General features: G+C 54.6%; 1 protein-coding gene across 7 annotated transcripts in view; it reads left to right on the top strand.

Annotated features, from left to right (window-relative positions):
- The window catches only part of KCNT1 (potassium sodium-activated channel subfamily T member 1), an 89,879-nt gene extending 77,716 nt beyond the window's left edge, over positions 1-12,163 (top strand). For 4 of the 7 annotated variants that reach the window (XM_074846328.1, XM_074846325.1, XM_074846331.1 and 1 more), the window contains 9 exons: positions 132-243; positions 887-988; positions 1,109-1,192; positions 1,533-1,661; positions 2,001-2,021; positions 2,743-3,046; positions 4,983-5,045; positions 8,019-8,103; positions 8,548-12,163. In XM_074846328.1, the coding sequence (XP_074702429.1) occupies positions 132-243; positions 887-988; positions 1,109-1,192; positions 1,533-1,661; positions 2,001-2,021; positions 2,743-3,046; positions 4,983-5,045; positions 8,019-8,103; positions 8,548-8,668 (1,021 nt within the window). In that variant the 3' untranslated portion in view covers positions 8,669-12,163. The remainder of the gene's footprint in view (positions 1-131; positions 244-886; positions 989-1,108; positions 1,193-1,532; positions 1,662-2,000; positions 2,022-2,742; positions 3,047-4,982; positions 5,046-8,018; positions 8,104-8,547) is intronic. The other 3 variants (XM_074846329.1, XM_074846332.1, XM_074846327.1) reach the window with 2 other exon arrangements.
- Positions 12,164-13,384: the final 1,221 nt, after the last annotated feature.

The following is a 13,384-nucleotide window of genomic DNA, read 5'->3' as shown; positions in this document are numbered from 1 at the left end:
TCTGTGGCTGAGCTTGCTCTAGGAAACAGCATCTAATCAGCTATTTTGGACCTCAGACAGGCACGGGGATGGTTTTGGTCTTCCTCAGGGTCCGAGTGAGCTGCAGGACAACAGGTCTTTTTCCATTGCAGGCTCTTCCCCAGCCTCAGCATTATCACAGAGCTGACCCACCCCTCCAACATGAGGTTCATGCAGTTCAGAGCAAAGGACAGTTACTCTCTTGCCCTTTCTAAGCTAGAAAAGGTAAGAAAAGGTCTCTCCCCACATGCGGGGCCTGGGAAGTCAACACCGAGAGCTCCTCAAGGTCCGGTGTTCTTCTGCATGCGGCAGCTGCCATAGTTAGTGTGCATCTCCCCGAGATAACCTGCAACAAACACATAAGTGGGCAGTTGATCTTTGGACTAGCTGCCTCCTTCTATGTATTTATGTATTTATTCGGTGGCTGGAGTTTGTGCTGCTTTGCCTACTACTGCGTTGGGCCTCTGCATCGGGTTTAATGCTGTGACTGCAGTAAGGGGGGCAGTGGAGTTGCTGTGCTGAGAAAGATCCTCTGACAAGGGAGAAAATACCCCTGAACCACTGAGGGATGTGAAAGGGCCACATCCAGTCCATGTCAAAAAACTCCAGCCATGTCTCACACATTTCCATGGAGAAAAAATCCCTCTTTCACCCAGTGTAAGGGTGCTGCCCTGGCTCCCTCCCAGCACACCCACCAGAAATGCTACACTGGTGTCCTCCCGTATTCACGAGTCTTCTAGTTTCTGTGTGACCTGTGCGCAGGGGAAACTGTGTGGTTTTGCTTTGCTAAATGCCCTGGAAGGACGTGAACAAGCCCCTGCCAATGGTGTTTGCTTGTGGGTGCTCACATCTCCCCTTCCTTTTCCAGAAAGAGCGAGAGAACGGCTCCAACCTGGCCTTCATGTTCCGGCTGCCGTTCGCGGCTGGGAGGGTCTTCAGCATCAGCATGCTGGACACGCTGCTCTACCAGGTGAGAGCCCGACAGGCTCTGGGTAACACACCCCTGCAGCTGTGGCCACCCCTTTGCATCTCCCAGTGAATAACTGAGCAAACCTTTTCTCCGGCTTCCTGCCCAAATGTCTCCCCTCAGTCGTTCGTGAAGGACTACATGATCACCATCACTCGGTTGCTGCTGGGCCTCGACACCACGCCGGGCTCCGGCTACCTCTGTGCGGTAGGTGCCAAGTCCTTCTGGGTTGAAACCATCGGGCCAAGTCATCGAGGATCTGGCGGGATCTGTCAGCCTGCGGATGAGGGTGGAGGGTTCCCCTCTTCTGGGGAATTGGGGTGGGGAGGCAACATTGCCAGGTCGTTGCTCCCCTCCATCGTGTGCGGGGAACCTCAGCACTGCCAAGAGCCCAAAATCCCCAAAGCTGCCAAGGGCCAAAGTCCCCGTTCTGAAGGCTGAGGTCAGAAATTGCCCCTGGTCTTTTTGTGGAGTCCAGCTTGCTTTTGGGATTGATGGATGAGCCGGGGTGACTCAAGGCGGTTGATGTTTGTCCTCCATTGCTCAGATGAAGATCACTGAAGATGACCTGTGGATCCGGACGTACGGTCGGCTCTTCCAGAAGCTCTGCTCCTCCAGCGCGGAGATCCCCATCGGGATTTACAGGACGGAGTCACACATGTTCGCAACCTCGGAGGTAGGGACACGACAACGCCCTGTGCCAGAAAGGGGCTGCTGGTGGTCCAAGGGGCTGGCCAGGTCCATGAGGCCCCTCAGACCTGGTCTTGGCAGTGCTGGGGAGGATCGAGGGGAGGGGAAGCTCTGTCTTGGCTTCGTTAGTGGCCCCGCATCTGCATTACGGTGTCCTGGGCAAGCTGGGCCAGTGCCTATACCAGCGGGCGGGGGGATTTTTTTGGCACAGCTCTGCAGTGCTGCCTGGCACCGAGTCCCCGGGGCGCGGGGGGGATGTGGCGCAGCAGGGCTGCCCATTTGCTGGGCTGACACTTGATTTTTCCTTCTTTTTCCCCCACTGCAGCCCCACGACATCAGAGCGCAGGTGAGTGCCGCAATGTCGGGCGTTACGCTGGCCGTCGGTGCTGCTTCCTGCTCCCCCCGACCTGGAGGCTGACCATGGGCCAGCGCTGGGCTGGCTTGTGCCAGTGGCTCCTCCGGCCACCGAGAGCCACCATGCACCTTGTGCTGGCTGTCACCCTCAGTGACACGCTGCCTGTCCCCGCAGAAGGGCGATGCCGGCTGAGCCTTGGCAGTTTGGGAAGACAAAAGTCCTCAGTGCCCTGTAATTCACTGGGATAAGGGGCAGTGGAGTGAGCCAGGCTCCATTTTAAATACCTTCAGTTTTCAGCTTTGTAGGAAGCAGCTACAGGGAGCCAAGAGCTGACATTTAATTAAATGCAATCCACCTATTAAAGATGCTTTAAACCGCTTTATTAATAAATTCCTGCTCACCAGCAGGGATTGTTGTGTCAGAGATGAGGCAGCACGGCTGCTGGAAGACGAAAGAGGGGGAGACAAGGGCACGACTGTCCCGTGGGCAGAGATAATCGTGTGGGAGATGTCCGGCACCCTTTAGGCTCCACTCAACCGTGCTTATCCCAAATCTGCTGGCCAGGTAGTTTTAGCAGTACAGAGATGATGTGCTGGGAGAGTGTGTGGCTCAGAGGAAGGATCCCATCCCGCGGGAGAGATCCCACCCCAGCAGAGACAGGACAGGCTCTTTTTGGCTCCCCCCGCCCCCCCGTGACCTGCTGGGCTTCCAGTCACAGATCTCAATCAACGTCGAGGACTGCGAGGACACGAAGGACGTCAAGGAGCACTGGGGCATCAAGACCAGCCACCACAGGAACTCGTGCTCCAGCGACCAGTCCGAGCACCCGCTGCTGCGGCGCAAGAGTATGCAGTGGGCCCGCCGGCTGAGCAGAAAGGGCAACAAACACTCCAGCAAGACGGCCGAGTGGATCAGCCAGCAGCGCCTCAGCCTCTACCGGCGCTCCGAGAGGCAGGAGCTTTCCGAGCTCGTCAAAAACCGTATGAAGCACCTGGGCTTGCCCACAACCGGCTACGGTACGTGCTGTTCGGTTGCGCTTCTCTGCGGTGGGGTGTCCCGCTCACGGGCTCCTCAGGTAACCCTGTGCCGAGCCTAACCCCAAGCTGAGCCTAACCCCAAGTTGAGCCTAACCCCATGCCAACCCTAACCCCAAGCCTAACCCCGCGCCAAGCCTAACCCCGCAGGTGCTGCCAGGCTTGGCTCTGAGCGGTGCCTCATTCCCCGGCTTGCTTGTGCTTCCGCAGACGTCTTGTCTGGGCTGGGGTCCCACAGCACAGACCGCCCCCCCCCGCCGCCTGCCACCCCCCTGGCCGACTGCAGGCAGCCACCCCCATTTTGGGGCTGTGGGATGGGTCCAGGCAGGAGTTTGCAGCATCAGAGTAACTCTCACCCTTCTGCCTGCAGCTGGACCGAGCGCAGCCTTCGGGCGCGATGCCCCGCTTGCCCCCCCCACTTCAGGCCGTGCAGAAATGGTGGTTCAGGACACACTGACTCCAAGTCAGCAAAACCCTTCTGCCCGAGAGCCCCCGTAGTGTGGCAGGGAGAGGTGAAGCCCCATCAGACCCGTTTTTGTTATAGACTTTAATCCTTCCTAAAACTCTTCCCCGGAAAACATTTCGGTAGCGACAGGGCTGAGTGGTTTGCTTTGTTGCGTGTGAAACTGGTGTCTCTGGCTGCGATGAGCCAGCACGGCCCTGGGTCAGGGTCCCTCTGTGCAGCCTCATTTCTCATGAAGCTTCTCACCTGCCCGTTGGTGCTGGTGTCTCTGTCCCCCCCCCGGATGATTCCCCACCCCTTGGTTACGACAGTCTGTAGCCCACAGCTTCCTTGGTTTGTTTGGTTTGTTGGTTTTGGTTTCTTTCTTTTCCTTCCTTTCTTTTAAGCCATCCTGTGCTGCTGCCTGTTTGCTCCATCCTCGAAGAGCATCTGTCCGCCCCGCACCCCGCACGCAGGCTGGCACCATGCCCCAGCCGGGGCAGGAGCCCATTTCGGGAGGCTGGGATGGGGATTCCTCCTCTCCTGATTGGCTTCACCCTCGAAGCCCTTTAGGCATGTGAAAGAGGAGGAGAAAATGTAAAGAAATGCAGTGCAGGGAGTTTGGAGGGAGGCAGGAGAGCCGGCTTGCAGCAGGACAGAGGGGGCACAGGGCATGTCAGGTGAGGGCTTGCAGTGGTGCGTGTCCCCCTCCTCTTTTTTTTCCTACATTATTAGTCCTAAAAGTTTCTGCTGCAGCTCTGTTGCAGAGGCCGGAGCACAGCTGATAGCATTCACCACCTTAAAAAAAGCTGTTTTACACAGCTGCCGGGCACGGGAAGGTGGGAAGCAGAGTGCGCCCGAGGCACAGCCCGCGCACGCGAAGCGAGAGCTGCTGAGGGCAGGCCGTGGCGTGGCATCCCCGGCAAGCGCAGGCAGAGGTTAAGGCAGAGGCAGCTTCCCTGCCTGTACGGCCTTGGTTGAGGATCCTGAGGGGCCGCCCTGCAACCAGCCCCGCCGGGATGCTCAGGGCACCGTTGGCTGGGTTAGTGGCAGTTTGCATCCTTCTCCTGGCCGATCCGGCAAATTTTGGCTGGAGCAAACCGGGGGGAACCTCCAGCAAGTGAAGAGGCAGCGGGGGGTGCAGGACCCATCTCCCGTTGGGGTGGGAGGGCGATGCCTGGCTGGGAGCGGGGCGTTGGGCACGACGGGGGGACCAGCTGCTCCCCAGCCCCTGCGGCACGTCTGCGGCCGGCTGTGCTGGGACTGTGCGCTGTCACCATGTGTCACCATCAGTGTCTGGACACCCATGGCGTTTTGGAAGAACACGTTGCTCTGCCTTCTCCCCCTTTCCTTTTTCTTTTGCTCATTTTATTGCTGCAGTGCAGGAGCTCGTCTCTGATATTTGCCGAATCATGGCTTGCTGACCTCTCTCTCTCTCTCTGTTTATGTCTGTGCCTTTCCCTGTATGTTCTGTAGAGGATGTAGCAAATTTAACAGCCAGTGATGTGATGAATCGGGTAAACCTGGGATATTTGCAAGGTAATTCCCTTTCCCTGGGAGTCCCGCGTGACTCATGGCGTGCAGCGTACAACAAGATCATGCCAGCTAAGCCCAAACCACACCCTTGCCGGTTTTCACCTTAGATGCCCAAGCCTTTCAAGCACTTATTTGTTGGGTGGCGTTGGAAAACCAAAAGATGGTCCTGCAACGGCAGTGCAAGCGCAGGGCTCCACAAAGTCACGGAGATAAAAACCTCGAGGGACCCTTTTCTAGTTGAATTCTTACAGGGAAATCACAGCCCTCAGCCATCATTAAAAGAAACCCTCCCTCCTTTTGCTCTGCAAGTTGGTTTTGGTCTGTAAAGCCAGTGGCAATTTGAGGAGGGGATTCGGGGAGGGGATGAGCGCTGGTGTGTGCTGTGATGAGATGCTGGAGCTCCTGCACCGGCCCCTTCGCCTCTTGGCCGCACGTGGGTCAGCCCCAGCTCAGGGGCAAGGCAGCGCTTGGAAAGCTCTTTGCAATCCTTGGTTTGCGTTCCTGGACACCTCTCGAGCGTTCTCGAGCGTTAGCAGACCCTGTTTTCTAATCAGGGGGGTGCTGGGCTTGGTGCGAGTGCCGCCAGTGCTGCAGACACCCCAGGGCACCCTGTTGGCATCTGCAGGGTTATTGGATCATTTACACCTTTACGAAGTGGTGTAAAGTGCCCTGGAACGGCCCCTTTTTACTGCAGCAGCCTAGAGGTTACAGTAGCCTGGCCTAGCTGTATTTTAGGCTTCACTAGCCCACGCTTAAGGTGAAAAGTTGGCATTTCTCCTATAAACTGTGTCCTTCATCAGAGAAGCAGCCCCAGCTGGGGCTCATGGAAGCCCCTCGCCAGCAGAGTATATTGCCAGCTGGCCAGTGGGTGCTGGGCAGGTCTCAGCCCCCCCCGGCATCTCCCCCTCCCGCAGAAGCGCTGGGGCTGAGCGAGGGCCTGTCCTGCCACAGAGGGGCCCGGCACCCTCAACTGCCCCCAGCTGCCGCTAAACCAGGAGACCCCACGGGTGAAGGTCTGACATGGTCGTATCACTGCTGGGGGGCTGCGTGGGGGCAGGAGCTGGAGCTCAGCACTGGCTCCCCCTGCCCTCCCCCCCCCCCCCCCAAAAAAAAAAATTGCTGGAGGGTGCTGGTGGGCTGAGCCCTGCCGCTGTGTCGCAGGGGACGATGTGGCAATATACTTGGTGGGTTTAGCAGTGCCTGGCTCGGCTGCATGGGGGGTCAGGAAAAGGTGCTTCCATGGAGCAGGGAAACCTGCCGCGAGCCAGGGCCCTTCCCCGCCTTCCCCGTCATGGCAAACCCCGTGTCTCTCGTCGGGTCCCAGGGTCTGTGTGCCACCCGTGCCCCAGCATTGCCACCCCCCTGTCCCCGCCTCGCTGTAAGGCTGAGCACTGGGATGGCCAAAGCTCTCCGGCGGCTCGAGGGACCGGCTGGCACCCTAGGACAGGTCAGGGGGTCCCGCACAGCATCTCCCCGCAGGCAGTCCCAGTCCTGTGCTGGTTCTGTGGCCTCAGAGCAGCCAGGGAGGTGTCTGAGCAGCAAAACAAGGGCCTGGTGTCCCCCCACAGCACCCCTGTGTGTAGTATCAGCGTGGTCCAGCTGCAGGGATGCTCTGGGGCGTGCACTGGCCAAATGGCAGCCCCGGGGGGACCTGTTTATATCCCTGTGCAGGGTGCCAAGTGGCTGCCGTGGCTTGAGCAGCTCTCATGGCTGGAGAAAAGCCCCACTTCAGAGGTTTTGCCCCAGTCCTGAGGCTGAAGAGCAGTGGTACTCCTCGCCCACAGGCTGTGCCTAGGGTGATCACGCACCCATGGGTGCTGTTATGGCAGGAGACTCGGCTTGCGTCCCGCCATGTGGCAGGGCAGCCTTTGAGCAGGGGATCAGCTCTGGGTCATGGCTGGGACAGGGGGACAGTAGGGATGGGGTGGGGGGAGTGGCAGGGAGCAGCCCCAGCCCAGAGCTAAGGCCTGGCCTGGCACCCAGTCCCTGTCCCCGCCGTCCCCCAGACCGAGCTCAGCAAACATCTGCTGTGTGCCCCCGCTGCTCAGAGGAGCCTTCCAAAGAGCCCGGAGAGCGTCCCAGTGACAAGCCTTGCAGCGAGCTGGTGTCCCGCCGCGCTCATCACGCTGCCCCTGGCGTCCGTCTGTCTGTCCCATCGCCATCCTGTCCATCCGCACCCCGTCACTCCGTCTGTAAACAGTGTTATTTGTCGCAGCTTCCACCCCCTCCCCGGCCGCCCGCAGCCTTGCACCCCCATTCATTTCACCCATGATCTTGTTCTCAGCTATTTTGGAGAATGCAGGGGCCCCCCCCCTACCCCAAGCCTCGAGGCCGCCCCTTCCCCCCGGGCTCTTGGTGGCCCCGAGTCCCCCTGGGAGGTCACCATAGTTTAGAGCCATCCCCAAATAGCATCAGTGGCTCTGAAACTCCACGGAGGCGGTTTCCCTTGGGCAGGAGGAAGAAGCAATTGGTGACCTAAATCCTGTTGCTGGATGATGCTAAATTAAGTAACTCAGGAGGGGAGAAGTGGGCAGAGGATTTGAGTGGCCCAGGGGGGGTTTGGCTGCTCTGGACCCGGTGGTTGGAGTCGTTGTGCTATACCTAACACGGCAAGACTAACCTGTTCCCTTTTTTGCACTAAACCAAGGTAAGACGTCTTACGTTTTTTTTGGGGGGGAGTGGGAACTTTGAAGAGTTACATCTGCCAGTCCCCTGGGCCGTGCTGTGGTGGGGGCTGGGGAGGCACAGAGGGTGGTGGCAGCATGTTCTCGGTGCTCTCCCGGTGGCAATGCCATTGCCCACGGCCTCCCCCAGTGCAGGGACCCATTTGGGGACGAGCCGGGCCCTCTCGGAGCCGAGTGCTTGGGGACGCAGCAGCAGGGCTGTGGGAGCGAGGGCCACCAGGGTGTCTGGCCGAGTGTCCATTGGGGCGTCTGTCGGGACATCCCTCACCAGCCCTTTCCCCTCCTCTCGCAGATGAGATGAACGACCACCAGAACACCTTGTCCTACGTCCTGATCAATCCCCCTCCGGACACGCGGCTGGAGCTCAACGACATCGTGTAGGTGCTTTCCCCATCCACCCGCGGGCTCCCCTCCTGGGCGGGAGCATTCCCCATGCCCCCAGACCTGCCCCAGCACAATGGGCTGCCCCCATTGCGTTGCTTTCCATGATTTCTCATAAAGATCAGCTTTTTTTGCCTCCTTCCCCATCCATTCCCCCTCCCCGTGTACCCGAGCAGTGCCCAAACCACCCCAGCTTTGCCCATCACTTCTCCAACCAGCAGCGTGGATGTTTTCCCGTGGCTTTTGCCTCTGTGCAGTGCCAGGAGAAATAACTCCTAATTATTTTAACAGCTCCCAGCACAGCATCGTGGGGCATCCGCGCATGTCCCAGCCTTGAGGATGGGCCAGACCCCAATTTAGGGGTTGCACAGCTCCCTCCTGCTATTGGGAAACTGCGGGGTGGGGGGGTCCCAGCGGTGTAACCAGGCTGTGCCCCACAGGTACCTGATCCGCTCCGACCCGCTGGCCCACGTGGCCAACGATGGCCACAGCCGCAAGAGCAGCTGCAGCAACAAGCTGGGCTCCTGCAACCCCGAAACACGCGATGAGACCCAGCTGTGAGCAGCCCCCCCCACGCCCCCCACCCCTGCCAGGGGCCGGCGGGCTCCAGGGAGAGGCGCTGAAGAAGAGGATGGCCGGCCGGAGGGGAAGGCTGCTGCCGCCCGTGAGTGCCCGTTGCCCCGGGGGAAGGCAATGCCCAGCGGAAGGGATGCCCGGAGCCCTGGGAGGGACGGGACAGCCGGACAGACCGACGGCCGGTCGTTACACCTTGTGGCTTTTAACTTTTTATACGAATACCGCAACTAGTGAGAAAGTCTTCGCTGGTGCTGGTGGGACGTGGCTGAGACCAGATGACAACTGACCCTGTGTGAACAGGACTGCGTTTAACATTGCCCCCAGATGATGCAGGTTGTTTGCATTTGATGGGGCTTGTCAACACAAAGGCAAAACTGCACCGAAACCCTCCTCCTCCTCCTCCTCCACCAGGTATCCCTTGGGGTTCCCAAACTTCTGCTCTTTCACCCAACTCACGTTCTTCATCCTCCGTTGGGTTCCTGTCGCTGGGAGGAGCGCTCGGAGCAGTGCCAGGAGGTGGGGAAGGACCATGGGAGGGATGGGCCGGGGCAGTGCAGCCCCCTCTGGGGCTGTGGCAGGGGCCACGCTGCCTCCAGCACATCTTGGCACTTCCCAAATCCAACCCCCCCAACGCCAGGTGACCAAAAGCCGTGCCCCCACCTTGCGGCAAGGTCTCGCTGCGCCCGTGCCCAGCTCCGGCTCCAGCGGCCCTGGGTTTGTCCCCCCCCCCAAGCTCGTCCCCCAGCGCTGCTGCTGTCAGAGCTGCCCGAGGGAGGGACAAGAGACGGGGGTCCCTGCGTGGGGGAGTGGGACGGGGCAGGAGGCTGGGGACACACATTGTTGGGTGTTGGGGGGGGCAACATCTCAGCTCAGCCCCTTCCCCTCCTTCCAGGGGCAGTTTGGGGCCCGACACTCCCCGGCTGCCCAGCCTAGACGTGACTTTTCCCCCTTCCCCGGGGTCACGGACCGGTGACACCGGTAAAGGCAGCGGGTTCTGCCCGGCCCCCCCCCGTGCCCACCGTGGGCACCCTGGCAGCTCCAGCCGTCCTCGCTCGGCTTCATAACCCGGCCAAAGGCAGGGGGGGTGCGAGCGGCCTGGCCTGCAGCAGGGGTGCATGAATGTACAGACCAGCCTCGCATACGCTGCCAACCGCTTCCGACCCGCAGAGACCTCGCAATAGCAGAAACACCAGATGTATTTTCCATCTATTTTTGCACACTTTACAACGTTGATGTGTAAAGGCTTTATTTGACTGCCAAGTGAATAACCGAGGTGTTAACTTTATATACTTTTACATTCATATATTAAAACTCCAATGTGATTTTTTTTTTTTTTTTTTTAACAAGAAGCCTGTAAAACACAACGTCACCATGAAATCCCATCAGCCATCCCGGACTGGCTGCCAGCTGAACACTTTATTGCCATTAACATTCACCATGACATCCCCAATAAAAGTTGTTTACAAAAAACCCCAAACACCAAACCCTGTTTAAAACTGCAGTTTTAACCAGTTGCTGAGCTGGACTGGGGCAGCCCCAGCCCACGGGCCCCGTGGGAAAGGCAGTGATGGGGGAGAAACCTGTGTGAGGAACAAGGATGCCTGGAGTGGGGGTAGGACTGTACGGAGCCTGGCATTGCCTCAAGGTGTTGAGAAAGACCTTCTGTGCCTGGATGGGGTTTGGGGTCAGTCTTTTTTTTTTTTTTTAATTGTTATTTTTTCCTGATGTGCTGGCCACAAGGCTCTGGGTGACCTGCACCAGGCACCGTCAGCCAACGACAGGGCACGGGCTCAGCAAAGTACCACAGATAAAAACAATGAGCCCACCAGCCCGACCCTTCTGCTACACTTAGATGTGGGCACGAGCAGAACTGTCTCATACTTTTTTGGGTTGTTTTGGGGTTTTTTTTAATTATTAATTTTTGTATCTATTCGGTTAAGGCAGGTGGATGTTTTATTTATTTCCGTTTGTAACAGCATGCCAAAAATATAATTTAAAATTTAAAAAATAAAAGTTGTTGTAGGCTAAAGAGTACAGTTGAAATACAAAAGCACACGTTGGGTCTGTTAATATAAAGCCTCAAGCTGCTCAGATAACGCCAGAAATGCCTCATCAAGTGTTAATGTATTTAATTGTCTAGAGTTCAGACAGATGACTTGCCAATCCCCACTTTGCTTTCAAGGGAGAATGAAACAAAGCAGTATTATAGGTTTTAAAAAACCCACCCAAAACCAACAAAAACCCAAGCAGTGTGGGTGATGTGATTATCTGCACATGTTTAACTAATCAGAACATAACCTTTTTAAGTTTTTTTTTTCCTTTGACTGGCTGCTGGGGCAATGGACTCCCTAAGCACAGCGTCTGTGAGCGCAGAGCAGCGAGCACAGTGCTGGCAGCGCCCTGGTTCTCAGCTCAAGCCACTCCCCACCCTCCCTGGGCACTCTGAGTTCTTATCGACCCTTAATTCAAGGAGATAATTAACGGAAGAGGAGACCCACATACCAAAAGAAGTACAGACTATATGTGGTTTGTGACACTATTAAAACAACAACCCTCAATATTACTGCATTTTGACAATGCTTCTGTTTGTTTAATGTATAAATATATGTATTTAAAAAGAAAGCTATGTGTATAAACCATACGCGTTTTGCATACATTCTTTCTATGGTGTAAATTTATAGCAGACATCCTCATGGGATGTTGAAATAAATACTGTAGATACTTACCTGTGGTCAATGCAAGTCTAAGAACAAACGTTTAATTTTTCTAATTCTTTAGACTCAGTTACAATACTAATGTAAAAACAAAAGTATTTTATTTTTGTAATGGTCCTGGAAACGATGCATCGAGAAGAGTTGTTTGTGCTTCTAAAAGGGCTGGAGGGGGGCACAACAGGGTACAGCCCCTGTCCTGTGTCCTGGGGGAGAGGAAAACAATTGCTGTTACTTCCAACTACTGACAATAAACTTAGAAAAATAGGATTTTTCTGAAGGAAAGAGTTGTGCTCCAATGCAGAGACATGACAGGCCCTGAGGCCACGCAGAGATGAGGACGGCTGCAGTATTTTCAGTTTTACCAGCAAACGGCTCCATCGCATGTTACGTGTCCACTAACGGTTTCACACACTAAATATGGACTATATGCGTATACCATGCATTAAAATCAAATATTAAAACAAATGTTAGAGTATATTTATTTCCTGTTATACCCCTTTTTACTTCCATCTACATAGAACATGACATTTTTATTTCCCCTGAGTGAGAGACCTGTCATCTCTCCAGGTCAGCCCCTACATGGATTTTTATCAGCAAGAGCAGATAAAACTCCCAGCTTTCCTCTCTGAGCCCTGATTTTGTGACATGTTCTGCTGGGATGCACTGCAGCCAGCCAACTGGAGATGTTTTTGTACAATTATTGTGAAGATGCTTCACCTTTCTGTAAAAACAAATGAAAATAAAAGAGCTGCATGCAGCAACAGTGGAGCGTGCTGTCTGATTTTATTCTGGGAGCAAACTTTTACTTCAAAATCCAAGATGTGGCTTTAGAGAGCCAAAGTCCTAAGACTTAGGAGCCCATGGTTCAAATCTTCTCTTCCAAAGCTGGGACACATGAAAACCTTTTTTTTTTTAACCTCAAGCTTTCAAAACTCTTTGTGTAGAAAGGGCATGTTAGATTTGCCTTTGTGTTACACTCATTTCGTTCATTTATCCTTATTTTTTTATGATTCAACAAATGCATTATGCTTTGTGGCTATCTAACTGAACTTTTATTTTTATTAATGTTGAGCCAGGATTCAATACATGTTCTTCTACCTTCAAACACTTCAAAATTTTTCACTGACTCCATGGTTCATGTCCATCCAAGATTTCCAGAAAGAGGACACTACACACATACACATAGACCTTAACTTTGAGATCAAATGCAAACAGTGGGCAATTAGAGATTGTTTTTATTAGATATTTTAAGAAAAGACTGTAAAAATTATAATATAAAATCATACAGAATGACACAAACAATATACCTTAAGTAGTGAAGATAATTCTAGGATTAACATACATGTACAAGTGAGGAATTTGGAAGCCATCAGGTCATTTTGCTGTGAACTCATCCAAGTCAAGGAGGACAGCAGGAAGCCAGGTCCCTGTTAAAATTACTTTTTAACTATTGTCTTTAAACAAGACAGATCTATACATGGAGAACAAATTCCTTCCAATTTTCCAGAACAGCTGAATTATAACGATTAGAACCAAAAGAAGGTAATTTCTACATCACCAGTAACAGCCCTCACTGGTGTTAAACCCCAAAGAGTGCAGCACAGGATTTAATACAGCGAATGGCTCGTCCTGAACAAGCATTTCTGGTTATGTGCTTCATTAGCTACAACACAAAACCAGGTGGGTTTTTTCAACACCTCTGCATTTGCTGCAGTTGGTTTAAAAAAAAAAAAACAATTGCTATTACTGATAGTGTTTTTTTAGTGAAGTTGTGAACACTCATCCACGCGCCTGCAGCATCACAGCACTCCTCGTTGCTTAAGTAGGCTTGGTTTTGGTTGCCTCTGGTTTCCACTTACAGACCTCTGGCTGTGAGATCTCCCCAACCTACCTTCACTTCTCAACAACCCCCAACCACTCCATGTTACGATTTCCAGGCTGTGTCGTGCTGTACTGTTGTTTGTGTCACTGCCACCAGATCCCATGT

This window comes from Strix aluco, chromosome 20, assembly GCF_031877795.1.
Source record: "Strix aluco isolate bStrAlu1 chromosome 20, bStrAlu1.hap1, whole genome shotgun sequence".
Classification (NCBI taxonomy): Eukaryota; Metazoa; Chordata; class Aves; order Strigiformes; family Strigidae; genus Strix; species Strix aluco.
This window is presented reverse-complemented; position numbering and strand designations above follow the sequence as displayed.